General features: G+C 37.6%; 1 protein-coding gene across 1 annotated transcript in view; it reads right to left on the bottom strand.

The window, feature by feature from the left end:
• Positions 1-6,953: 6,953 nt before the first annotated feature.
• Positions 6,954-26,112, bottom strand: part of LOC308069736 (adhesion G protein-coupled receptor A3-like) — a 278,202-nt gene continuing 259,043 nt past the window's right edge. The window contains exons 18-19 of the mRNA XM_080402571.1: positions 14,354-14,449; positions 6,954-11,146 (exon numbers count right to left, since the gene is read on the bottom strand). Coding sequence (XP_080258697.1) covers positions 9,925-11,146; positions 14,354-14,449 — 1,318 coding nt within the window. The 3' untranslated portion in view covers positions 6,954-9,924. The remainder of the gene's footprint in view (positions 11,147-14,353; positions 14,450-26,112) is intronic.

Below are 26,112 nucleotides of genomic sequence, written 5' to 3' on the forward strand. Positions count from 1 at the left end.
GGATTCTAACACATGGTTGATATACCTTTGTTCCCAGCAGACTAAAGGCTCAATCATTTTACATCAAGATCAAGTAAACATACTGGTTATAAATTTCAGGTGATTTACACCAAGTAAAATAGAGGATTATAAAGAATGTATTCTAGTATAGGCAACACCCTGGGAACTTTGCAAGTAAGGGGTTTGAGTAGAAACATCCAATCCTTAATGCAGATTAAGTGTGGCCATTAGGTGCTAGTGAGGAGATAAGGAAGAATTTGATTTAATGTGGACCATTACAAGACATACGGACAACATTTAGTTAAGCAAGCACCATTGTGGCTTTAGTCAGAGGTTAAGGGAGATTTTAATCTAAAGCAGTAACTAAGAACTTTATTATGTTGCACAATATAAAGATTTTCTGTCCAAATATACAGTTTAAAAAGAACCTGGAATCATAAACACTAAAATGGCACTTAAACTGAGCAGTGCCACAAAGACCAAAGCCAAGGGTGTTGGGAGTACAACACAATTTCCTAGGCTCTCCATAGACAGGTTGGGACACTGTCCTTTCTCTTCTACCTCACCTCTACGATACCTGTCCAAAAGGAGGATTTTTCTGAGGCTGTCTACTGAACATCAAATATAATGTAAAATGCCTGTAAAATGTTACCCTGTAGTTCCTATAGCACCAAGGTCAAAAATTTGTGTTTGAAGTGAAAAATATTGCTGAGACACACACTCTCTTGAGTTAAAAAATTCAACTTACGATATCACTAAGGAATTGTTATCAAGTTAATTACTCTTGCAGATTAAAGGGCAAGTCTTATTTTTCAGCTTTCAGCTCCTAATCACTGGATCTTTTCATACCTTTGCTGCTAGATTAAAGAACCTTCTGTATGGTAGTTTCTGCGGACAGTGAGAAAATCACTTAACTTTTTCCCCCCCTTTCTTTCTCCACAACCTGTACACATTATATGCCTTTAGCTTGAAGTGTATTTCAAGTTTTCAGCATGTCTTTGAGGCTTCTGTCCAAAAATTATCCAATCTTTTGGCATCCTCTCTGAATGAACATCATGATAGGAACATACTCACCTGTGCAGTCCTGCTCAATACATTCCTTTACTCATCCAAGGCTTGTGGTCACTTTTGTGCTTACACCATTTCAGTAGGCACTTGTGCTCATTCGATTATCCATCACAATGCCTTTCTCCTCTTTACACCCCACTTCTCTTTCATTTCCACCTGTTTTTCCTCCAGATCCTTCCCACTATGCATGTGCAGCAGGATGTGTGACCTCATGCTACGACGGAAAGCCACCATTTAATGAGGTTTGCAGTTTGTCAGTTCTCAGATTAGGTTCTAAACCATATGCCGTGCCTTTTCTGTTCACTGTGCCTTCAACTTAGGACCCACGGAAGCTGATGGAAAGGTTCCTGCCTGTAATTTCAACTCTACAGCTTATTGCCTTAAAGTGAAAAAACTTGACTAAAGACTGCATGAATTAAACCCTTCCTTGCATCCAGCAGTGGATACACAAGGAAAGAAAGTCTGTGCTGAGCTGTTCAAAATGCCTCTTTGTCAGTCTCTTTCATCATTTCACTGATTTAAATTCAAACCTCCTTATATCCTACATAAGATATTTTATTCTTTGTCTAAGTAAAAGGACTTGTGCTAAAGATTTTTCATCCTAGAGCTCCGGGGCCTTTGAAATCCTAGCCTGTACATTTTGTCTCTATCAGCAGTTTCCCCACATCAATCTACAATGAACTATGTAAGCCACTTATACCAGAGACTGTTCAAGTCATTCCAAATTTGATTGGCATATTCTGATCTCCCTAGTTTTGTTAAGCAGGTTGAACCTTAATAACACACTGAGAGGATGAATGGGCTAATGAAGCAGCTTGTGTGATCTGGAATCGTTCCCATACAGGTAAAGTTCTGAACTGCTAAGAGTAAGAGGATTTTTTTTTTTTCCATTTTCCATGGTTACTTTTTGCTATTGGTGCAGTGCTCTGCTCTGCAGCTGTCTGGCTCTGTGTTAGCTACATACTGAAGAAAAATAACATCTCAGTGTAATACTGATGATCGGCGCTTTGTGTAATGAAAAGAAAAGAAAAAAAACAACAGGAAAAGTAACCTTCCCTCTCTTCACGTCCATGTTATAAAACCATTTTAAGTGCATGTCCACACTAAATGGATTCTTAGTCTAAAACCGTCCACCAGCGTATCAAAGGATGCAGAAAATGTTTCCACGGTACAACTGTGTACAGATTGTTTTTACCCAGGGGAAAAGCATTGGGGGTGAAATGTAGTTACTTTCAATGTACTATAGCCCTTGACTGTATGTCACGTTGCTTGCGCTGTGCTGTCAGGTAGAATACAACTCGTTATAATGCTAGAATTAAGGCTTCTGTACTGACTCAGAGTGACTGGGGGTTTGTTTTGTTTTTTGCAGCACTTAAACTATTCCACTTACTATCTCAGAAAAGATTAGCTGGTCATTTAACTTTATCCTCCCTGCTTTGTTCTCATATATATGAATGCAGGGATAGTTTCAATAGGTTTTACACAAGATGGAGAGGAACTAGCTCTCCGTGCTGATTTCACCTTCTCACGCCATCTTGTCAAGGGGGAGTGGGTCTTTCCAGCTTCTGGCTTGGGCAGGGGTCTCAGAGTCAGCAATGAAGTGGGAGTTTTTGAAGGGAAGGGACCTTCCTGGAACTCACAGCAGAATGACCTTTGTAAAGTGGCAGAGGCTAAACCTCACATCTGTATTGGCACTCTCCCGATGGGTAAGGTTCGCCAGCTGTTGGCTTGAGGAGGCCATCGTGCAGTGCCAGCGACAAAACTATGTCCATCCCTCATCGGCCAAAGCTGGCACATCCTGCAGGTTGGAGTGGCTGCGTATGTGATGCCCTTCTCAGCAGCACCAGGTATCTTCCCCATAGGAAGCTTTCCACAGTGGAAGGGTCCACTGCAGGGAAGATGGGATTTACAGGCAGCCCATATATCAACATGAATCGTCACGGTTAAGGCACAGGCTTCCTACAGTCTGTGATACAGATGCACAGAGCCAGGGCAGGGACTTCCTAGCTTCAGTCTGCTCCTTCTTCTAATGCTTCTATGTCCTCATAGTGATGACAACATTTGGAATGATTATACAGTTATTTAAATACTTTGGAAAAGAATAAGGGGAATCTCAGAGGAAAATCTTTCAAGCCTCTTCTTCCTTTCTAGCACTCTGCACAGGGAAGGGTAGCAAGGCAGGGTCTGTGTTATCAGAAGGCTTCAACCTCAATATTCTTCTGAGAAGGCTTTCTTTAAAAGTTCCAGAAAAAAACATGGAAAAGAAAACTTTCCGTGAAATGACTGGCTTAACTCTAGATGTACACAAACCCACGCAATTAAAGAATACTAAATGCACAGCACCAAAGCCAAGATGTTAAAAAACAGTATGCACCAAAATAGTTAAAAAACATCAAAAGACAGACCGAAGCTGTGAATGGAAGTTCCAAAGGCAACCTTAATTCTAACAGTTCCTCAGCTGGTGTGTTTGATTTTGAGCTTCACTAATACTGTTTGAAATAATTTTTCTTTTTCTTGATAGTTTCTGGATTTTGAAAAGGACATTAAAAATACAGAAATTCTATCATGTGGCACATGAAATATCTGGTTAATCAACAGCTTTGAGCATTTGTGATTCATTACACAGATTTCTGACACTTACTGACAGCACTAATACCCTGTAATTTTCTACGAGGACCAACCTTATAAGCAAATAACCATTTTGCTAGCAGGTTTCCAGATATTTACTGAGTGCAGAGGAATCACAAAGCTTGGCTTACACACCCAACCTGGAAGCACCCACGGACATAATTGTTTCACCCTACTCCCCCTCTCCCCCACTACCAATTTGGTCCTAGTTTCTTCCCAGCCTCCAAGTCCCTCTTCTCAATTTCATGACCCTCCTTTCCCTTCCAGCTTTAAATCAGTCCTCCTGACTCCTGCAGCTTCATACTCATACCAGCCTCTCTCCTTCTGGTCAGGCTGCTCAATTCAACTCGATCCACTCCTAGAAGCTCAGTCTCTTCAGTTTCCTCTGACCTAGCATTTGTCTCTCCTCATACAAATCAGACCATTCCCTCCTCCATCCCATTGTGGTGTCTATGAGGGGCAGACAAGCTGGAGAGCCTGGCAGAGAACATGAGACTCAAGCCCCCCTGCTTTCCATCCTACTCCTAGTTGAGGGCAGCTGAAGTAAATAATTTATAGGGCAGGTCCTTTAGAGTCCCTACGGCTTGCAGCAGCACCTGATCAGTAAGCGTAGCCTCAGCCAAGGCATACACATCCTAAGAAGGGAGATTTTTCACAGTAGTATATTGGGATATTTTTGGTGGCTAAAATTGTCATCTGTACTGGACTGCTCACTTTCTAGAAACAGCAGAAAGTGCCCTTATCTCTTCTTGTAATAGCCATACTTCCCAAAATTTTCAAATAATGGGCCTTGAAAGACAGAACTATTAAAAAAAAAATCTCACTGAAAGGTGCTATTGCAGACAAAACTCCTTAAGCCTCTTTGCTGAAAACATTGCAGCTGTTTTAGCTGAACTCTTTAAAATCATCCATGTGAGGGCAGTAACTGCAGAGGGCATAAATCAAGCTAAATGGTGAACTTTCAGCTATATTCTAATTAGTAGAGAACAAGATCTTACAATGGAAAGAGTTAAGAAAAAAATGACTGTAACTGCTTACAGCCTAGTAACAAATGGGCTAACAAAAGGAAGCACTGTAAGAAGAATACAAATAATGTGCTTTACTGCTTTCTCTTCTCCCTGAGTTTCCCCCTAACCTCAAAATAAGCTCCTCCTGCTGCTTTCCTCAGGTGTTTTTGAGTATCTGGGATACAAATACAGGAATGAGTGAAAATACTGACTATGCTGGACAATCTTACTCCACAGTGTGCTGCAAATGCAGGGGAACAGCTGGAGCAGAGTGACAGACTGGTGGAAACAGTTGGTCATTTTATTGTTCAGACTGCAAGGCACTACAGAATTCAAACAGATCAAAATGTAAAGAGACAGTGGTACCTACGGGGTATACAGACACCATTTTTACAAAAAACTCCTTACCTCTCAGCAAAGCCAGCTGCATAACCATAAGGCAGGATATTTGTCTGAATTCGGACTGCTCTAGACCTTGCAAACCAAATTTCAACCCTCCTTGCAGAGAAGTGAGCTCTCTAATGCTCTCCCAAATTCACTGATTGCTTGTTTGGCTTCCAAAAAACCCTCAGGTAATAGACTGGTCAGGATTCACTTGCCCCTTTACAGACCTAGTAACAGGGAACAAAAAGCCATTATTTATATAGTCAAGGTAATTTGTAGAATAAATTTTCTTCTTAGCAATTCAATTGCTAATTAAAAAAAGTGTCAGCTGGGCACAGCCAAACCAAAAGCTCCCTGCTCTGTGGAGTTAAGTAAGCAAGCAAAAGCTGCCTAGAGCACCAGGTGACTACTGAAATGGCTTGACTGAAGTCAGCCAGCCAGCTGATGGATCCTGATTGATCTAGCTGCCTCCTACAGCTTCTTTCTGAACTGGAGGATGCTGGTACAGGAATTTGAATTTATACTCTCATAAGGAAGCCGCTAATGTCTTCATCAGCCTGACGGTTTTTCGTCATAGGCAACAAAAAAATCAGTAAGAGTATAGGTGGTCTCCTTTACAAAAAACCATAACCACCTTCTTTTTTTCTGTTTCTGTGCAAAGAAAGAGTCTTTGTTAAAAAGGTCACTGGCCTGATCCCAATGACAGCTTTCTTTTTCCCAAATAGTCAAATGTACAAGCCTTCTCTGTCAGATAATCTCTTCATTGTAAAAAGATGTATAATTCACAGCAGAATCTACCTCCGAATTTGTGGAGCCACAGTCAGCTTTGTAAGCCTTTAATAGTGTCTGCACAAGGGCAATTCCAGGTCATCAGGCCATCCAGGATACTTAGACCCATGTCCCTGCACATGATGAACCTGCAGCAGCTTTGTGACAGAGCATCCAGAAAGGTTTCCTCCAACTTGGGCTTTTATGATCATTAACTCTGTTGTGCTGTTTCACTCTCATTTCAGCTAACCAGGAATTTTAGGTAAGCTGACTAATTCTGCCTGGATTTGGCAGATGTCTGTAGGCAGCAGACCTTGTAGGCAGGTACTTTTGGCAGAGCACTGAAGAGAGGAGTTACGCTGCTTGAAGTGACTTCCATGAGTTTTATCTGCCTTCAGCCCTTAGTGTTCAAGTGGAGGCTGCCCAGTTGCCTGTGTTGCCTATCAAAGGCAGCCTTGACTTTGCTTTAAGCACAGACTTTGCTTTTGGTTTAGACAGCAATAATCTTTACAGCCAGTGAAGTCTCCCTTGATGGGTGAACATCTGGATAGGGTGCCCACAGGGTAGCTGGCAGGCAGCTGTGTGGTGAAGGAGAACATGTGTTTATGGCCACTGACAGCAACTGCTCAGTCATATTAGTGCAGACTCAACCAGCAGACTTCTTGGGATCAGCACAGATGATCAGCCATAACGTGCAAAACCGCATGCTTTATTTTCACACCAAACCTCTTTATATGAGGCTGGGTAGGAATTCTTCTTGTAAACACTCTATGTGACTTAAAATGGAGTAACTTTCATGACCTGAAATTTGGTCATGAAAACTGGAATTTCTGTATGCAGAGAGGAACACTATAGCATCAGAGCATATTTTCATCCTGGTAGTACTGTAATAACAACCCTTCAGATTTCTGTTGATTGCATCATTCTCCAAAAATTATCTTTTTTTGGATGAAATTTCTCTTGCTTCATCTCAGACAGAAAGTGAACAGTAAAAGTCTGTTCAGTCATTTTTATGTCATCAATGAATCACCAAAACTAATGCTGACTTTGAAATGTTACACATGTATGTCTGTGAGGAATTTACTAGGACAATATATCTCTTATACTCCAGTTATTTCATTGACTTTATTTTTATAGGAAAGAAAATCAGGTAAAGTAGTAACGGTTCACTGACTATAACTGACCAAACCCCCAAAATAAAACAAAGCCAGACTCCCAAAGCATTGAAATTATCTCATTTATCTTAAGGAAAAAAAAGTCAAAAGCACAAAAAGCATTTTGGTCAAATCTGATGTTACAAAACATTTTTATATTTATTTAATATCATGTTCTTCTACTCTGTAGTTATACTGTATGTTTTCTGAAAAAATAATATGCAAACAGATTATTGCATAACACATCTCTTCCAAATTAGCCCAGAAATATTCACTAAATTAATTTTTAACACAATAAGAAAAGTGTTTTAATATTTTATGTTTAAATTCCAGAGAGTTTTATCACACAAGATATTCTGTGGAAAGCAGCACCTATTTACTTCTTTGTAAGCCATTATGAAGATGGAACTGGCCTCTCAGACAAAGTAACAGAGGTGATTAAAACACAAGCTGAATAAAGAAGCTCACTGAGTGGATTCTTGCAGAGTGAGTATTTCACTTGGCTGTGTGTGTGGAATATTTTGCATAATGGTCTAGAGACCTCCTAGGATTTTGCTATTACAGAATATACATATACATAGTGCTGAGACACAGAGAAGTGGTATTTCACATTATGTCTATGCTTGTTTAGGGCTCACTGTCTATGTGGAATGAGTAAAAGTAATACTAAAAGAAAATAACTATTAAACAGAAAATATTTCATTATGCAAACAAAGAAAAATACTGTATTTTAGTTTAGAGACAGTTCAAGCATATACAGCATATACATAATAAAGCTCAGGCGTTTCTTTCTGTTTTTTGTATTAGTTGTGAAACTACTGTATATTGGCTTAAAACTTGACAACCCCCTAGTGCATTCTTCTTGCTCACCTTTTAAAAATACACAATCTGAGATGGATACATTGCACTGCTGGAGTTTACAATATATATTTCAAATTTACAAAAATACAGAAAAACAAAATTTCTTGCACTCAGATACTGAGCATTAACCCTTTGAGTACTAATTCCCACCTGCAACACTGCAGAACACATTCATCTGACTTACATGTTTTTATAACATTCTAACAATTATAATTGTCATCTTTATGTACACTATTAGGAAATGCATTCCTACATATATATATAAAAAAAGAGACCAATAAACTGCTAAGAACAGAAAAATAATGGGCTGAAGCATGTGAAGATTTCTGCAACATATACACAGAGAATTGCAGACTGATGATCTCAAGGGAATTTTCTATTTCCTCTCTGCAGCGATGTAGCAGTTACATAAGCCTGTGTTAAGACGTGACAGCAAACTTTCTCATGTGGCCATACAGAATTGTGCTTTTGCTCTTATTTATGGATGCACTGCTAACTTTCCACTGTAGACATTCTTCTCACAGCTCTATGCTCCCATTCACTATCTGCAACCCATTATTATTCTGCACCCTTCCTATTTGAAAAAGCGGTTTTATTTCATATAGGGAAAATTATGATGCAGTTCTGTACTATGAGTTGATGCTTTGTGTCCAGATGTTCACGGAAACATGAAAAAACGTCTTGCCAAGAGCCTTGTTAATAGAGAATGGTACTGACCCTGGAATGCCCTACAATTCAGCAGAAATTATGAACATAAAGAACTTCTCTGAAGGTCAAATTTGCATTAAAGGATGAAGACAATCTGAAATTTGCTAGGGGAGGAAATGGGTTTTCAGAAAGCAAATGGTAAAATTAATAGATGGAGTCTAAGAAGGTGTGGTTTTGGAAAATTGACTGAACCTTCTTTTTCCTAGCAACTCTGGACTACATTGATCATGTAACTAAATAGACAATATCATATATACAGTGTCTCTGAACTAGAATAAGCTACTTTACGAAAATAAATGTAGTCCTCAAAGAGTTAATGATAAATGCTGTACCTTAACAGATGTGGAAAGGTTGTCGTGAAACAGCTTGCAGATTTGTTTGAAAGGCATACTTTACAAAGAAGTGTAAAACTTGTTGAGACAATTGCTATTACACCGCACAGTGTCACATACAATGAGTAGTGCATGCTCTGTAAAGACTTTAGAGTGGACCCTTATCAAAGCTATCATATAACCTTATACAAAGGATTGTGCCACTTAAACTAGTGCAGAGTGATTTTTTTTTCCTGTAGATTTATAATGCTCTAGATTAATATCAATAGAGTTTTTCACAGCCTTGTACAACACTTTTTTTTTGTTCTTTTTTTAACACATGTAACACTAGAAAACAGCAAATGGTATATCCTGACATATGTCATGCAAAATACAACCAATACAGCACCATAGATGTAACAGACATTACCTAGCACTTCTCTCCAACAAGAAAAAGGACAGAACAGAGACTGTACATTACACGACTTTACAGGCCATATGCTACAGAAGATCTTTAGAGGCAGTATCACTTTTGTAGATCTAAAAAGCTGGAATTTTATAAAATCCTGTTTATCATTTCTACCATAATCACTTCTGATTAAAATCCATGGCACAGTAATAATATTTTGCTACAAAAATAAATAAGTAGAAGTTTAAGATGCTGATATGTTTATAAAAAGTGTCTGAAGTTACTACAGAACAAAAGTGAAAACAATGAATGAAAATTATGTATTTCTAAAGAAATGTTGTTTCTGTGTAACAAAAGGATATTGCCTCTCATACTCAATTGTCCAGACTTCATTTTCTAATTACCTTTCAGAATAATTTTATAGCTTTCTTTTAAAAATAACTTCACTTTAAAACTCTCTCTCTCTCTCTCTGTTTTAGACTCTTATTAAGAAAATGGAAATAAAGATGGAAACGCTGTACAATTTACTGATGAGCTACACAAACACGTCATCTTACTTAGTTTGGAATAAAAACAAAGAGAATGATGATTTAGGAGAAAAAAACCACATTATGATGGCCCATGAACTACACAGTAGTTTCATTCTTCCAAGGGCCAGTTTTGATATTTCCTGTACTATCTGAGCTGTATATCATGGCTTCATGCACATTTCCCTTGAGAATTCCGTTGTGATTGGTCGTATTAAATGGCAAAGACTGTGTCCGTGGGTGCATTTCAAAATGAGCTGGATGATGCACAGTGTCACTTTCTGGCATTTTAGCACAACTATATATTACAGTACTTGCGTCGCTACTTTCGGGCTGGTTGACAGTAGGATATGGATCACTTTTTGAGCAGCAGGCCCGTCTGTGACCTGACTGGCTATCATGCGTACTGTGGGGACTGTCTGTATGTGAGCTGTGGATGCTGCCATCAATGCTTGAAGGAATGTGATAGGCGTATTCTCTTTCACCTGCAGACCTGTGCCGACTGAAATAGCGTGGCTTAGTTCTGCTTTTCAGACATCTATGAATGTGCATGTTGGGTCTGAAGGTTCCCTCGTTGTGGACATGAATGTGAGCTTCGTCATCAAGTAGCTGATCACAGTGCATTTTTGCACAACATGGTGTCACAGGTGAAAGGCAGTTAACGTGATTTTGAACCGCTTGTAGGTTGGTAAGTTTGCAATGGCTAGCCGCTGGATGATTAAACACAGCTGATTTGTTGGGACATGGTGATTCTTGAAGACAAGGTGCATGAACTTGAGTGTCACCATTGGCATTAACCTTTGGACGCACATTAACTTGGACAGAATAGGTGTTTCTTCTAGATGGGCAACAGGACCACCAGCAATGCCATACATCATCTCGCTTTGCACAGTGATGGATCAGGATGAATAGCCCCAAGGTCACACAGAAGGCTCCATAAAGACAGCTAAATATCATATCCAAGAAATGACCTTGAGATACTGCAAGTGCTCCAAAGGTCCAAGTGGCTGTAAACAGGAACAAAGTGAATGCTGCGGCTCGAAGCTGAGCCTTAAATGAATGCTCATTTTCCAATAAGGAAGAAGTAATCATGGAGCAGCTTGCCTGGGGAACGGACACAGAGTCTGTAATATGACCATGGCCCACCTCAGTACTTGGCATTCTCTGTGGATCTTCTGTCTTTTCCTTTAGCTCATACTTGCGTTCAGGATGGCGCTTCAGTTGCACGTACGTGCAAAGAAAGTAAACACAGGTGATGAGCACAATGAATGCTACTGGCCCATAGAAAGCACCAAGACTAGGCTCCCACGCCATCCAGCAACTAGAAACAACAAAAAATGAGAGTCAAGAACATTTTATAGCCCACATTAGATGTGATGGACAATGGAGTGATGTGAAACTGGGCTTTCTGACTAACTTGTATGACCCAACAGTGTCTCAGAATGTCAGGTATGTTTGTTGTGGAGAAGAGGAATGTGTGCCTTTAATATCAATTAAGCTGAGACATCACTTCCATAGTTTTTAATAGAATAAAATTACTCGTATAATTTACAGGATATTAAAGCTGAAAATTTCCAAGAAATGTAGGTCAGTTTAGAATATAGCATTGCAGTGCCATTTATGTCAACACCTTTTTCTACTATTAAAAATGACAGTGCTAATACTTTGATTAAAAAGCAAATGAGGCATAGTTTATACAATCTGTGTGAGCAATTGAAATGTAGAGATTTCAGATTAAACCTGAAGATTGTTCTTACAGAATTTTCTTATTGCCGAAGTAGAGAACAGCCTGAGTAATAAGAGAGGCTGAGAAAAGTCTTCCAGTCGAACAGCCACTGCTCTCTGCAGTGAGTGGACCCAAAAGATGTATGCCATTTCTGAATTCGGCACTGTTTCTGAAATTGCTGGGAATTAGTTTACATCAATTGGAATGTCCTCAGAAAAATTAAGGAAGTTGATGGCCTCTTTGTGATACACTGGTAGCATAATATCATTGGAGCACAGATTATTATTTACTAGGCTTTAAATAACATAATGATAACTTGTTTAGAGCAGATTAAAGTAGTTCACAGGCCAGTATGAGTTGAATAAGCCTCAGTCATCTGCATAATTTAGTAGCACTCTAACAGGACCATCCTGAGGACGAATGATTTAATCAAATAAACATGGGGGAAGAAAACACTTCTGGGTGAAGAAATCCCAGATGGAAACTGGAAGAACTTGGGTCAGGGGAAGAAGGAATATTTGCCTCATTTTTATTCTTCTCTATGATCTGCTTTTAGCCATGGTTACACACAGGGAACTGAGCTGGTGGTATAAGCCAGTACAGCTGTTAAGAGGTTCTTATACTCTTAAATATTGCATGGATTTCTGGAAAGAGGAATAACTTACTTTCCTTATCTGTTGGATTAGGACAAGAAGTAATAGGCTTAAACTGCAGCAAGAAAGATTTAAATTATATTTTTCAAAAAGTTTCCTACCTGTTGGGACAATTAGGATAATAAGCGGTTGGAATAAAGGGTGGTCTATCTCTTATTGCAGCATTTAAAGCACCTCAGAAAAATAACTGTCAGGAATGGTTTGGATATAGCTAATTTCTCACTGGGTCAGAAAGACAGACCAGGTGATCTGTCATGATCCATTCCAGCTCTCAAAGTGACATGACACTGTGTGACACTTTGTACTCATTTAGGTGTGTGTGATTGGTTGCAGTCCCTGCAGTACAGCAAGGAACCTTCTGATATCACATTCTTTTCAAGCCAGAAATCACCTACAACTTATTATAAAAAGGGCAGATCGAGTTTTTCTCCCAGGCTGAGAACCTCTCATCTGAGAAGAGTCAGTCCCACTGGGTATTTATCACAAGAAACTGCAGAATAACTACTATAAATTTTTAAAATCTGAACCTTAAACAGAAACATACACACTTTTATTAATGAACTTAAGAGACAGTCCAAGGAGTATATAATTTGCTGTCAGACATGCATATGGAAAGATTCTCCAAAAGGTATATGTGAAAAGATAGGTAAGTTACCACCTATATTTAAGTGGATAAGCAGAGAGCACAAAGCTACATGCATACTTGAAGTACATTTGAATGCTGCATATTTGATGCAAAGTGCAGAATGGAATGCTCCCCAGTGGAACAGTCTCTTGGGATGCTCTTATTTCAAGTGGAATCTCATTGTGGATTACTTAAAAAATCAGTTCCGTAAAATAAACGTTCAAGTTTGTGCATCTACATCTACTGTAGTAACACTATTAAAAATGAATAAGGCATATAATTCACTATCCTGTTGTTTAATTACAAACTGTCTTTTTACTCATTCTTATAACCATCCCTCACCTGTGCCTTGTTTTCTGTACAGGCTGTAGTACCAGGTATTGATTGGCTATGATTAACATGATTAAAGAAGTATAACCTCTGTAACTCCGCCAAAATAAAATAAAAAAATCTCACATTTATGAACATAAATAATTAAGCCTTTTAATATACTGTTGATTATAAGTGATTGTCTAATTGGGTAAGTTTGAATAAATACATGAATATAAGTTGGGCCCTAGGCAAACCAAACAGGTAGCCATGGTATGTACTAATTTATTACCAGAATTTAAATTTCAATTACTTATAAAAATGCCTTTAAGGAGCCAAATGCTGACTTGCAAATAATTTTCCTTTGTTTCCACTTTCCTTACCCAGAACATAAGTAGTTTCAAATGTATTACAATGGATGCTCAAAGCAGTAACTAAGAGTGATGTCCTCCAGAGTACTAGTGCTGGCAGAGTATTAATATATCCATTAGTGTGCCAGTCATTGCCATCCTGATCTTTTACACAGAATATATTCAACTTCGCAGTCTGATTCACTTTGTACTACACTTTTATGGAAAGACTTATTATACTTCATTGACAGCTCAAGTTTCATGCCAAGAATTAATAATAATGTGATGCTCAGACAGCTTGTGGAGGTGTACCGAACACTAATACACTAGTACACTAGAGGGCTATGCCAGGATTGCAAGACATTGTGATTTGAACATTTCCAGGTGGTGAAAATATAAAAGAATTGTTTTTTAAGGGAGGGATGGGGGCGAAGAAGGTGGGGGAGGAATTTTTACTTATACTTCTTTCACATAATTATTTGTAAATTGCTTTGACTAGATCACCTGAAGGATATCAGTTCAAGCAAGATAATGAATTGAAAGTATTTAATTAATTAGTAGCTCCATTAAATATGCTATCCATTAGGTATTTTTAATATCCTTTCACTTATTCAGATGTAAATGAAGAGTAATTCTGTAAATGAAAATTAATTCTATTGACAGTAATGGAGTCAGATTGGTAGAGGTGAAGCCACAAGCCCCAGATTAAGACATTGCTCTTTCATAGCTATTATTTGATAAAATTTCATAATAAATGTCATCCCAAATGGCACGTCTATACCCTTTATGAAGTCAGTTACATTTATCGGCATAACAAAAAGAGCATGTTTTCTTTAGAAGTTTTATGATAATAGTTTATACTTACTATGGTGCATTGCCTTCAATCCCGTAATTATTGATATTGGTTGCTGCTGTAATCCCACATATAATGAAAGGAACTCCGCCACTGATCAGGTAAAATCTGTTGAGAGATATTAACTGATATTTTAACTTGCCTGCCTTGTGGTTGAACACTGCTTTTTTAAAAAATTGTACTTTCTTGAAGTATTGTGAGTATACAGTATTGCTGAAACTTTAGACATGCCCCTAAAACCAGAAAAGCAAAAAATGAAGTATTGTCACAATAAACACTGTACTTTATGAAGCAAACAGTGGAAAGCTTAATATTTAAGATTTATACGAATCCACATTTAACAATCTTTTCACTTACACCTCTAGTTAATGTAGTTACTATTGCAGTCACATGAAGACAAAACCTTGTCTAATAAAAGAACCTACATCCCAAATAAAGTTATGCCACTCACCTAGATATTTATATTTTATAGTTATTAGATACATAAACATTATAAATTAAAAATATTCAGACAAAGCAGCTGTATTCACTTTAACTTGAAGATGTTCCCAGGGGAATTAAGTGAAACCACAGAAACATTTTCCTAACTCCTGGATGACAAAAGAAACGAAGTTCATTTAGGCAAAGAGAAAAGGGGCAGTCCATTTGGCAGAATGTTTTGTTTTTCTCTGCACAGAGGAGCGATCTGGAGAAATCAGGAGGATTAAATATCCCTTTGCATCTACCACACTTTTCTTCATGCATTCAATACCCAGCCTTGCAAATGCATTAAAATGTGAGGGCCTCTAAGACTTCAGCAAGATCTCATAAATATCCAAGAAGAGTGTTAACCTAAGTGCTAATCTCTCTGTAGACTTGTATTCTAAGGCTGAAAGCACATAGTTTCACACTCCTTTAACCAGTTAAATGCCACTGAACTATTTGGAAGCAGCAGTCATTCCAAAGTATGTTCATTAGGCTACACTAAAGTCCTAGGGGATGTCTCACTGAAGTCGGTATCCTGCATGCCCATGTCCAAGTTCAGGAAAATAAACCACCACTACATTTTCCATTTATATAAGGAAAACACGAAATTATGCATGGGGCACAGCGCTTCCATTGCTGCGGTCTCTGAGGCGAAGAGCACTGGCCCTGGTACATGTGAGGCTACATCTGGAAGGAATGTTGGTCCGTGACAAAAAGGAAAATATTCCACTGCACCTAGAGCTCAGCTGGTTCTCTGAACATGCTGCCTCATTTCCTGGTTGAACCAATGCTCTTCTGTCAGCAGACAAAATTAGTTTCTTTTCAAGCCATTCCTCTGGTGTGGGAAACCGTATGCAGAGATACAGATGCTTCCCAACCACTGCTATTATGCTGTCCATCAGGACTAAGAGGAACCTGATAACATGTAGGAGACATTCTAACCAGAATCTGGCCACTAGTTTTCTATAATGTGTTACATTTATTGGGAAATTTCACAGTCATTACAAGGGAGGATTTTTACAGAAATAGAGTTATAGTAAGATTAAATAAATCAGCATTTAAATCAAACCCAGAATTAGTGTTAGAATTTCTTAACCTCTTTTCCCCACCTCACTCCAAAGCAGAATTAGAGGCCAGGCCTCAGAAAATTTCATGTTCACATTTACAGTCAATCTCTCTCCTAATGGTCTAAGTTGTAAACAGAGCAGAGAAAATCATTCTCCACATTCATCAAAAAGCCCTTCAGATTTTATAACTTCAAAGTCATTAAGTATGTATTTTTTCTTCAAACTTGGCTTATTCTGTAGAGCTCAACAAATTCCAATGAACAAACTGCCTCCTTACAAAATCCATTCATTCACTGCAGTTTAATGATTGTACATATCTTTTGACTTGAGCGTGTTGAATAAGCTAGCTTAATATCTTATTATTATTTTTAACAAAGACATGTTCAATGACATTTATGAAATTCAGGAAATTACTAGGGTAAGCAATGAGGCATAGAAAAGTTAATCCCAATTCATCTAAGAAATAGTAAGGAGCAGAAAAATAGGAATACAGAAGCAAGTATAGGAAACTGCACTTCAAACTCATCTGAAGTGATTGCCCCATAGAATTTACCTACAATGCAACCTATAATTTCATTTTTTGCAGTGCCACCACTTTTTACAGATTGGATACATACATTTAAATCATATCCTTATCTAAAGTCTCAGACAAGCCAGTATTTCGGTGTTAGATAATTTACTTCGTATCTCACACTTCCAGCAGGCTGCTGAACACAACGGTAGCATCAGATGTTCTGGAAGCACTTGGCTACACAGCGCTTCAGAAATGTGACAAAATTGAGCCAAATTACTGTCCTGTCTCATTGCTAAGAGAAAGAAAATACATTCTAGAAATGACATGAGGTGAAGTCAAATGGTTTCATTGTACCTGAGGTGCACTCTACTGATATCCAGCACAGCACACTGCTTGCCCCGTCTCATTTAAAAAAAAAAAAAAAAAAAAAAAAAAAAGTAAAATAGCTAATACAAATGACAGTGTATCTAAATGATTCTTCACTGGTGGATTTGGGATCCTTGAAGGGTGATGGGAAAAGAAGTCTGCCAAGTAGAAGAAAAGTCAGCAAGAGAGGAATGGGATTAAAACCGAACAAACAGAAAATATAATCAAAGAAATGGACGTTAAATTGTAAGAGCGGAAGTGCATACTCTTGCCCATTTGTGCAAGCTCATGTATACTTTAAACCATAAATAAAGAAGAAAAGACCACACACAAGAGAAGAAATGTTGTTTAAGAAGATCTATATGCATGTTAATTGTGAGGAAGTGCACTTCAATTTAAGAAATTTAGACCAGTCTTTCCAAACATTAGTTGCTATGCAATCATTAGTATTTTCATTTTTTTCTTTTTCAACCAGATGAGATGATTAGAACAAATAATTCTGAAGGAAAAGCTGAAGTAGAATTGATAGGGCTTGAATAAAAAGTGAAGTAAATGCAGATAATAAATAGCTGTGCTTCATACTTCTAGAAAGCATTTTACCTAAGAGAATCAAAGTGCTTTATAACTTTAATTGATTTATCCTTACAGCCCCCTGTGTGGTCAATAAATATTATTATCCCGGTTGTACAGATGAGAAAACAAGCAAGGAGAGATTAAGTGTTCAAGGTCACGCAGAAAATCTGTTTCAGAACAACACTTTGTAATTCCTGTCCTATGTTTAAACACACGGCACCCCTCCATTACTGTAAATGAAGGGACTGGGCAAATCATGGCATCCAGGAGTATGCCTTCAAGCCCAGGAAACACATTTGCCTCTCTGTGAGCTTAAGCAGGAGCAAGAAGAATATAATCTTATCTGAAGGATCCCCTGGTTAGGGTGGTTCCCTCCCAGTATTCACTAAGCCTTGCCAATGGCTATCTGCATGCCAATGTGGAGGAGGCCACCTGTGCTACTCCCCATGCAGCCCTAACAGCAGCATCCACTGGTATTTCACATAGCACTGCCTGGGCATGTGGACAGAGCAGATTTTCGAGAGCACTGACAGTGGTCTGCATGTAAGAGATGTAACTGGAGAGGTGCTGGGTTCTGCTCCTTCTGTTGCTGCAGCCAGCTTTCGGTGTCTTTCAGCCATACAAAAGCAAAAGTAATGGGCAATGCTCCTGCCTAATTACGCTCATTCACAGAATAATATAATCAAGCAGTGCCGGGAGGATGAACCTTGTATATCAAGAAATACCTGCTTTTCAACCATCGTTCCCCCCTGCTCAAGTATATTTTCTTATTTTGAAAGTAATGATCTTCTTCCTACAGTTTCCCTAACTTCCGTTTACTACTTCCTCTCGTGGCTGTCTTTTGGTTTTAAAGGTTTCTGTCATTTGGCTCAGTAACCAGCTTTTGTCTTCCAATTACCTTTTCTACTTCTGAGTTAATTTTCCCATTTTTCTCCTTAAGCCAGTGGGCTGTCTCCTCTTCACAAAAGAACATGCAGTGACTCAGGACCCAGAGCCAATTCCATCTACTTGTGTTACTCTCAACCATTCAAGAAGGCAAATGGTGATACTCAGGCTACAGTACCTACATATACTGTAGCAATGAAACTCTGTAGGCAGCAGTAAGAAGACAGAAGAACCCTGCTCTGACAGATGTGACGGTTACGATGGAGCCACCTAATGCAAAGAGGTTGGCTGTAGGCAAGACAGCCGTGCCTGCAAATCTTTAAAGACTGGGAAACCACAGGGAGGAAATTAAAACTTTTTTTTCACCTAAAATTTGATCTTGACAAGCAGTTGATTTATGTAACATCCTAAAATTGTTTTACAGGGAAAACTATAAACTATCTGTGGGATGATTTGGGGCTTTGAAGCAATTGCCAAGCTATTGCTTCAATAGCCCTTGGGAAGAAGTTTTAAAATTTGTACATTGTTGTTGCCGGACACCCGGGGAACTCCTGATGATTCCTAGCAGGCTTTCACATCAGCATGCATTTATTTACTGAAGCTCATTCTATCACATCTTCACTAATATTGTTATCCAAGCTAATTAGATTAAAGCCAGCCTGGCAGGCCTCAGCATGCTGCACTTGCACCTTCTAGATGCAGCACAGGCAACACCTACGGCCTGAAAACCAGGCTATGCAGCCCCGATCAAATGATGTGCAGTAATTTGTGGGGGGAGGAATCATGCTCACTGAACATTAGAAGGAACCCCTAAGTTCCTGCTGCAGCTGCCTGAGACCAGTAAGTACAACATCTTTTACTACATGGACTGACACAAACACAGAAGATCCCCAACAGAGCAGCAGACACTGCTTGGGGTGATGTCCCTCTGTTGACATCACGGCTTACTGTTTTCTGGCTTCCCTTCAGCAAGAACTCCTCATGAAAGGCAAACCCTACCACAAAATACTGGGAGCTATATAGCCAATTTGATAGAAACAGGATAATGTCAGCAAGAATGACTGCAATAGCCTGCAGGCAGCATCCATTCTGCTAACTTAACATACAGTATATTCTTCTAAGTTTATTTCCATAAATATTACTCAGTAAGTCAGCAAGTAAAAGGAGAGTTCTACCCAGTGATGAATTTCTTTCTTGAGTGTCTGGCTATTTTCTAGCCCAAAATTGTTTCCAGATTAAGAACCTTGACTCTGGAATGAGTTTTTCCAAAAAGGACCAGACCTTGGCTTTGTGGGCATAATGCAAGACTGATTTTAAGTTTTTTTGTGCAGAGGCTGGCAGAATGGCTGTGTACCAGGAAGTGATTTAATAGCTTCAAATAGTCTTTATTGCAGACATTACTTGATTAAAATGTATGTATATTTAAAAGTATTCCTCTCTGCATGCACAAGTCTGGAAAGGTACGTGTTAGATATATAAAGATACCAGTGAAACGTTAATTTCTTTCCTTTTCCTCAGTACAAAAAAAGATTCATTTAGCTCTACGTCTAGGGCACAGCTCATATAGGAAGAGATGTCAATCTATTAGCCCCTTGTAAAATAAACGTGAAAATAAAAGAGAAGTCACAGCAAGATGACTTTCTCCTTTATTTTTCCTTGAGCTGGGATTTGATTTTAACATCTTTGTGAAAATAATCCATATAGAAAATGGTCATTAACTTCTGAGCTAACCAGATGCCACAGTTCAAGTACCCGGCAGGCAGGCAGGCAGATAAGTAGCTGCTCTGTAGAAAGCTGAATTTATGAGCCTGATTTTCAAATAATTCTTCCCAAATTTTTCATGCATCGCATCATTTCATGGTTTTCTTTTTCCTGGGAATTTTTACAAAATAAAAAGACTGTAGAAATGATGGGATTTTGAAAATATACTTTTCATTTGAGAAAAAAATGTTGTCATTTTCAATCTTATTCCAGACAGTATTGACTTAGGAACATATTTACAAATACCATGATAGTTTTTCTTCATGGCCTTGCTGAAAAGAAATAGCCTCCATTTTTAAAGTGCTTTTTACTTGTCTGCAAAGTGGAATATAAACATGGAGAAGACACTAAAAAAAGAAAAGGAAAACCAATCTACTAATAATACTAACATTAAGCTTAATATTGCGAGTCAAACTCTAAAAGGTAAATAACAGAATTAAGAGTTGCATGAAAACTCTATTTAGCACTTTTACATGGCAAATTGTTATTCTTTTTAACTGCCTGTTCACAGTCCATTTTTTTTCCATAAGACATTTCACTCATTCATCCCAGAAGGAACAAAGATCACTGGACAGGTAGTTATGCATTGTGTTATATATCCGTTCTTTCTAGATCTTACTGCAAATTAAGAGCTTCACAAACATTAGTTAATTAATATTCATAAAGTTCTTGTGAGAACACATATAGTCTCCAGTTAGAGGCAGAGACTAAAGCACAGAGACATGAATGACAAAACCATTAAGAAAAGTCTCTGCAGATTTGTTTGCTCAGCTTCTGCAGATGTCCAGGCCTCCGTTTGACAAACCTAGGCTCTAATTTTTTACTAAAATTGGCCATGATATAGGAGTTGAATTACTTTGCTGGATCTGCTCTCTCTTAGAGACTCATGCTATGGGAACCTGGGCAATAAAGTGGGAGAACGTTAGTCAGTGTCAGCAGATATGAAACCACACCTATCAAATGGCTTCAGAACCTCTTGCCTCCCTCCCGTGAGCCCACTGCACTAGATATTCATACCGAGCTTCTCTTCCTTTCCGTCTATCTCAGACGATGCCTCAGTGTGAGTTTGGGCCCTGCTAGTGGATGAAGCCAAGAGGATGTGCTGAGGCTTCTATTTCTCTCCACCTTCCTTGGTTAAAACCTTTCCTGGCTAGTGTAGCCATTACGCCTACTTGAGTATTTTGCAGATGAAAAGGAATTTGCAGGCTGGCTGTACAGTTGCAGTTTGCTTTACCATGATCATCCTGCAAGACAGACTGAGCCAGTAGAGAGGACAGAGAAACAAAAATGCATATATATACATAAAAATAATCAAGAACTCAAAAAAATGTTTAGAGAAAATCCAGAAGAAAGAGAAGTGAGTTTCATTTATATAGAGATAACTATATTGTCTCTTGGTGAGCTAGACCAGCTTGAAGAGCCATTGTATCTAGGAAGCAAGAGAGACCTTGCCTTTTTTTTTTCCTATTTTATTGGAGAATACCTTGGAGGCTCTTGGAAATCAGAGAAATGATTCCTACAATGCCTTCCACACTGCAGTTCAGCTCTATTGACTTCCACTCCTGCTCAGGCTTAATGAATAAATAAGTCAGGGTAAGGAGATACTCATGCTGAATGTACTTCTGAAGGAAAGAAGTAAAATACTAAGCAGCATGTTGATGAGAAAGAAAATATATTAGTATTTCTCAAAGAATCTGTATTTTAAGAAGTTTATAAAGAGCATGGAGCTCATAAAGAGAAAACTGTTTATGTTAATGCTTGGGGAGAAATAATTGAGGAGAAATAATACTCATGCTTTGAGTATTTCCTATTTGCACAATCATTTTATCCCTAGGGAACACAACAGGCCTTTCAATTCTATTTCCACAGTTAATTTCTGGTAGTAAAACAGCTGATACTCTTGTTCGGAGCAATTCATTGCTACCTCATTTTTCTAGGCATTTGACTACTCTGGCATAGAGCTGTTAGCTGAAATTATTTTGCAGTTCCAGCCTACTGAATCAAACACAACTGCTTCACTAAGCATTGCAGCACACCTTTAGAAAGTCAATTACCATCAGGATGTCCTTCTGCCTTTCAAAGGGAAGAAAAGAACCATTAACCTATCAACCCTCATCAAGACAAGAAATTCTGGTAACAGCCTATGTGTGACAATGCCATTTTAAATAATATGAAAGTAAAACATGCAAAGATAGTGATAATAAGTGCTGTACCTTTATATTGGACATATTTAATACTCAATTCACATTATATTAGTATCAATGTTTTATGACAGTAGAATCACCTTGAATTTTAAATAGAAAATATGGATTTCTTTGGTTTTACTTGATGTAATATTTCATTAAGCCTGCCAAAGGAACCAAATGAAATGATGAGCAGGAGGCAATATATTTTAATTTGAATCACCTGTGAAAGTCACTGACAGAGGATTCTTGTCTATGTTCTCCTATGACTAAATTTTGAAATCGTATTTTTAAAAATGAATTCATGTCAATCCTGTATTTTATTATGGAAATCACCAGCACAACTGCCTGAATCCCCCTGTGTTTCATGCATTGTTGACTTTGACACTTACTTGCTTTGTAGGCAACTTTTTTTTTTGTCAAGAATGCTTTTGCTTCTGCAGTAATTTAAAAAAAAATTCAAAAGGACCGATCACATCCTTGTTTTGTAATTTTTAAATCACCCGAAAATACACTATTTTCAACTTTCACAGAAGGAGAACCTTTGGAGAATTTATTCAAGAGTTACTCATTCACTATCTGGTATATTTTTGTTTTTAGGTATGGAATCTATTTGTTGTATTAAAAAGAGGTATTCTGAGACCTTATTTTTATTATGAGCTATATTGCCAAGTTAGAGCTGAATAAATTAAATCGCATGAGTTTCACAGGTAATACGTGAAACTGTCCATTTTCTAGAGAATAATACTCTTAGTTTTACTTTCTGTTAAATTCTTTCACTGTACATGCACAGAACGATTCAGGAGATATTCATGACCAAGCAACTGATTTCGTGAAGATACGGACTTTACCAGTAGACCCAGTTAGCTTCTTAGATTTGCTCAGCTAAGCATGCAAGACAGATGTGTGCAAACAATGAAAAAAGAATACAAGAACTCCTGGGAAATATCTCTAGGGAGGACATGTTAATTCTCCTAAATTCATCTCTTCTTTTCCTTTTTCTCTCATATAAATCAATGATCTTATATGAAGGGCAAGATCTTTGCCCACAGTGCCAGAGGGAGCTGAAATTGTTTAAAAGAAAGAAAAATACAAGAAAAACTTCAGAGATGTGAATTTCCACAAAAACTACATTGTTAATTTGCACATTTTTTTGCAAGCTTTGTATCTTTCGATGCAATATTAAGCCCCTGTTTCGGAAGGCAGGTGATAAAGAATCTCAGCTTTCTCTATTGAACTTTTATGTGGCCACAGAAACAACTGAAACCTGATTTCCTGCAGATTTTGTCTTACAATTGTCCTTGGTGTCTAAAAAGGTACAAGGTCCTCTTGAGATCTTTCCTGTATTTATGCCACCTCTCTATCATTTCAGCCTCCTCTTATGTTATTTATCTTTGTTATTCACCTGCCTATCTAGTCACGTGAAACTCACAGGAGCTTAATGATCTCTATCCATCTCAGGTTGACCAGCCAAGTTATCAGACAAGGAAAGTCTCAATGACAAATTGTTAAACAGTTTCTTTAAGGATATCATAATAGAAATAAGAATAAATTTCTATTTTTCTGTTACAGATAATTAGGCAAAATGTGAAAAATGTAAACTTCAGTGGTTCAAAACCTAGCAAACAGGAATCTTAAATTCACTGTTTTCAAAAAAGTGTCTTGTTTTTTTACATTAATAACACAATTTTTACTTTAGTTTACTGATTCTTGAATGATGAAGGTTGGCGTTACTACTTACAGAGAGAAAACAATAGCAAGAAAGCACAGCTCCAACAAGCTAAAAAGCATTTTTCTCTTCTGCTGGCCCTGAAACATTTCAAGCATCTTATAAAGCCTATTTGATTGATAAAGGCCATTAAAATAATGTGTTCAGAAAATTTAATGCTGCTTCATGAAATGTGCCTTTTCTGCCAAAAAGATTGCCTTTCTTCAATGAAAATGAAAATTACAGCTTCACACATAATTGTATGCAAAACTGCTAAATGCATCAGCTGGTTTCTGTCATATAACAGTGACTGGGTGGCTATTGTTATAAAGTACTCTCAGAAATGCTCTAAAATAATACATGTTCTGGCCACTGTGTAACACACATATTTTCAATACTTAATAGATTCATATTTAATATAGTCATATGTCCTTATAAAGTGCTTTCTTATGAAGTTTACAGAGAAATATTACATTTCATCTGTTTACCTAGATTTGTTCAGCATATCCTATGCGTATTCTTAAACGATACCCACCCACCATATTCAAGACAAACTATCTGTGTATAGATAATATGTGGAGGTAGCTCTATTGGCTTTTAAATATTTTAAAATCAAAGTATTAAAGCATTGTTGCTGTTCCTGAGGATTTTACCAACAAGGTAATAAAACCCCATCTTCAAAATATTGTTAAAGACTAGCTGCTACATCCCCAAAGTTGAACAGTTAGTGTTTCAGGCTTCTGCATCTCTGGTTTTACAATTATGTGCTAATCACAATTTACTCCTACCTTCCATCTATTTAGGTAATTGGGTTTATTTTCAAGTGCATGTTTCTAAAATCTAATCACACAGCTAGAGCAAGATGTATCCTCAGGCAAAGCGAGAGGACAGTCAGTCTTGTTTAAGACATGAAGAAACCACACACTAAATAAAAATAATATAATTTTGATTATTAAATCTTCTTGGTCTACGAGAAGTATTCAGTCACAAACCCAGAGGGCCATTTAAAATCGAAAAGCATTTATGCAGAAGATCCATGGAAACTGCAAAACCCTTTCTGCTGAATCTTTCCAGCTACCAAGCCTTTGACATCAACAAATCAAACCCACATTTTTAGAGAAAAGATGGAAAAGTTTCCTGAAAGGAATTTTTTTCTGATGTGAAAAGCATAAAGTAGGTTTTGAATTCCTCTAAAGTCCATCTTCAGTGCACAGTAAAGGACTCTATTTTGGTTCCCATTTTAAAATATTTCAATTAATTTTTTTGACTACTAATATTTTTAGGTTTTGCAACAGGTCATGAGTTAAGGAGGGGGCATGCCTCAAACTGAAGAAAAATTAGTATCTCAAACATCAAAGACACGATTTTTATCCACACAGAATACTGCTTTCAATCATAAAGAAAACCATATAGAAAAACTTTCAGGTGAATTCAGTGCAAGGCACAGATGTTAACAACCTAAGATACACCCTAAATGACTTGACGTATCAGTTCTGAAGGTATTACATTTTTGCTTTATTTACCAAGACTGCACAATGAAAAATCTAAAAAAAGGTACTGTGTGTAAGGTGTCTATATAAGTTAAAAATGGGGCTTTTTCTTTGTTCATGTTTCTACCCTTGTCTTTATTCAAAATACTTGCTGAGAAAAAGTATCTCAGTACTTACACAGAGCAGCAGAACAGAATACGGTGCCTGCCTCAAGAATTAAATTGCACTCCACAAACACTAGAGTTACTGAAGATTTATGCACCAGAGATTTAAAATGGGAATCTGCAGAATATAGTGCAGGTAAAAACCCCAAACTATTAAGATGAAGCATTTCATTTTTTTTCAACCAGAAATTTTTCTGAATATCTATTACCTAATCACTTCTAAATATTGACTTTAATTTCCTTTTCAGAATAAGAAGACTATCAAAAAGGTTCTATTCTCCCATGAATTCAGTTTTACAGCTGGCCACATTTAGAACCTTATCTATAGTATATGTAACCACTACTTACACCTCAGTGGACTCGTACAGAAAGAAAACATTAGAAATCCAAAACCTATTAATTTGATTAATTGTGAATAACTACTCTCCTTGCCTTGGTAATTTGATAGTATTCCAACATTTTTTAAAGCACGTTTTATTACTTCCTGTCATTTTTCACTTTTAAATCCTCAGTAACGACAGCTTCATTTTCATGTATTTCAACACTTTAGTATATTCCTCAGTGTTGCTATTTGAAAGAAAGCTGCATTTCCTTT

Source organism: Falco punctatus (genome assembly GCF_963210335.1).
Source record: "Falco punctatus genome assembly, chromosome: 9".
NCBI lineage: Eukaryota > Metazoa > Chordata > Aves > Falconiformes > Falconidae > Falco > Falco punctatus.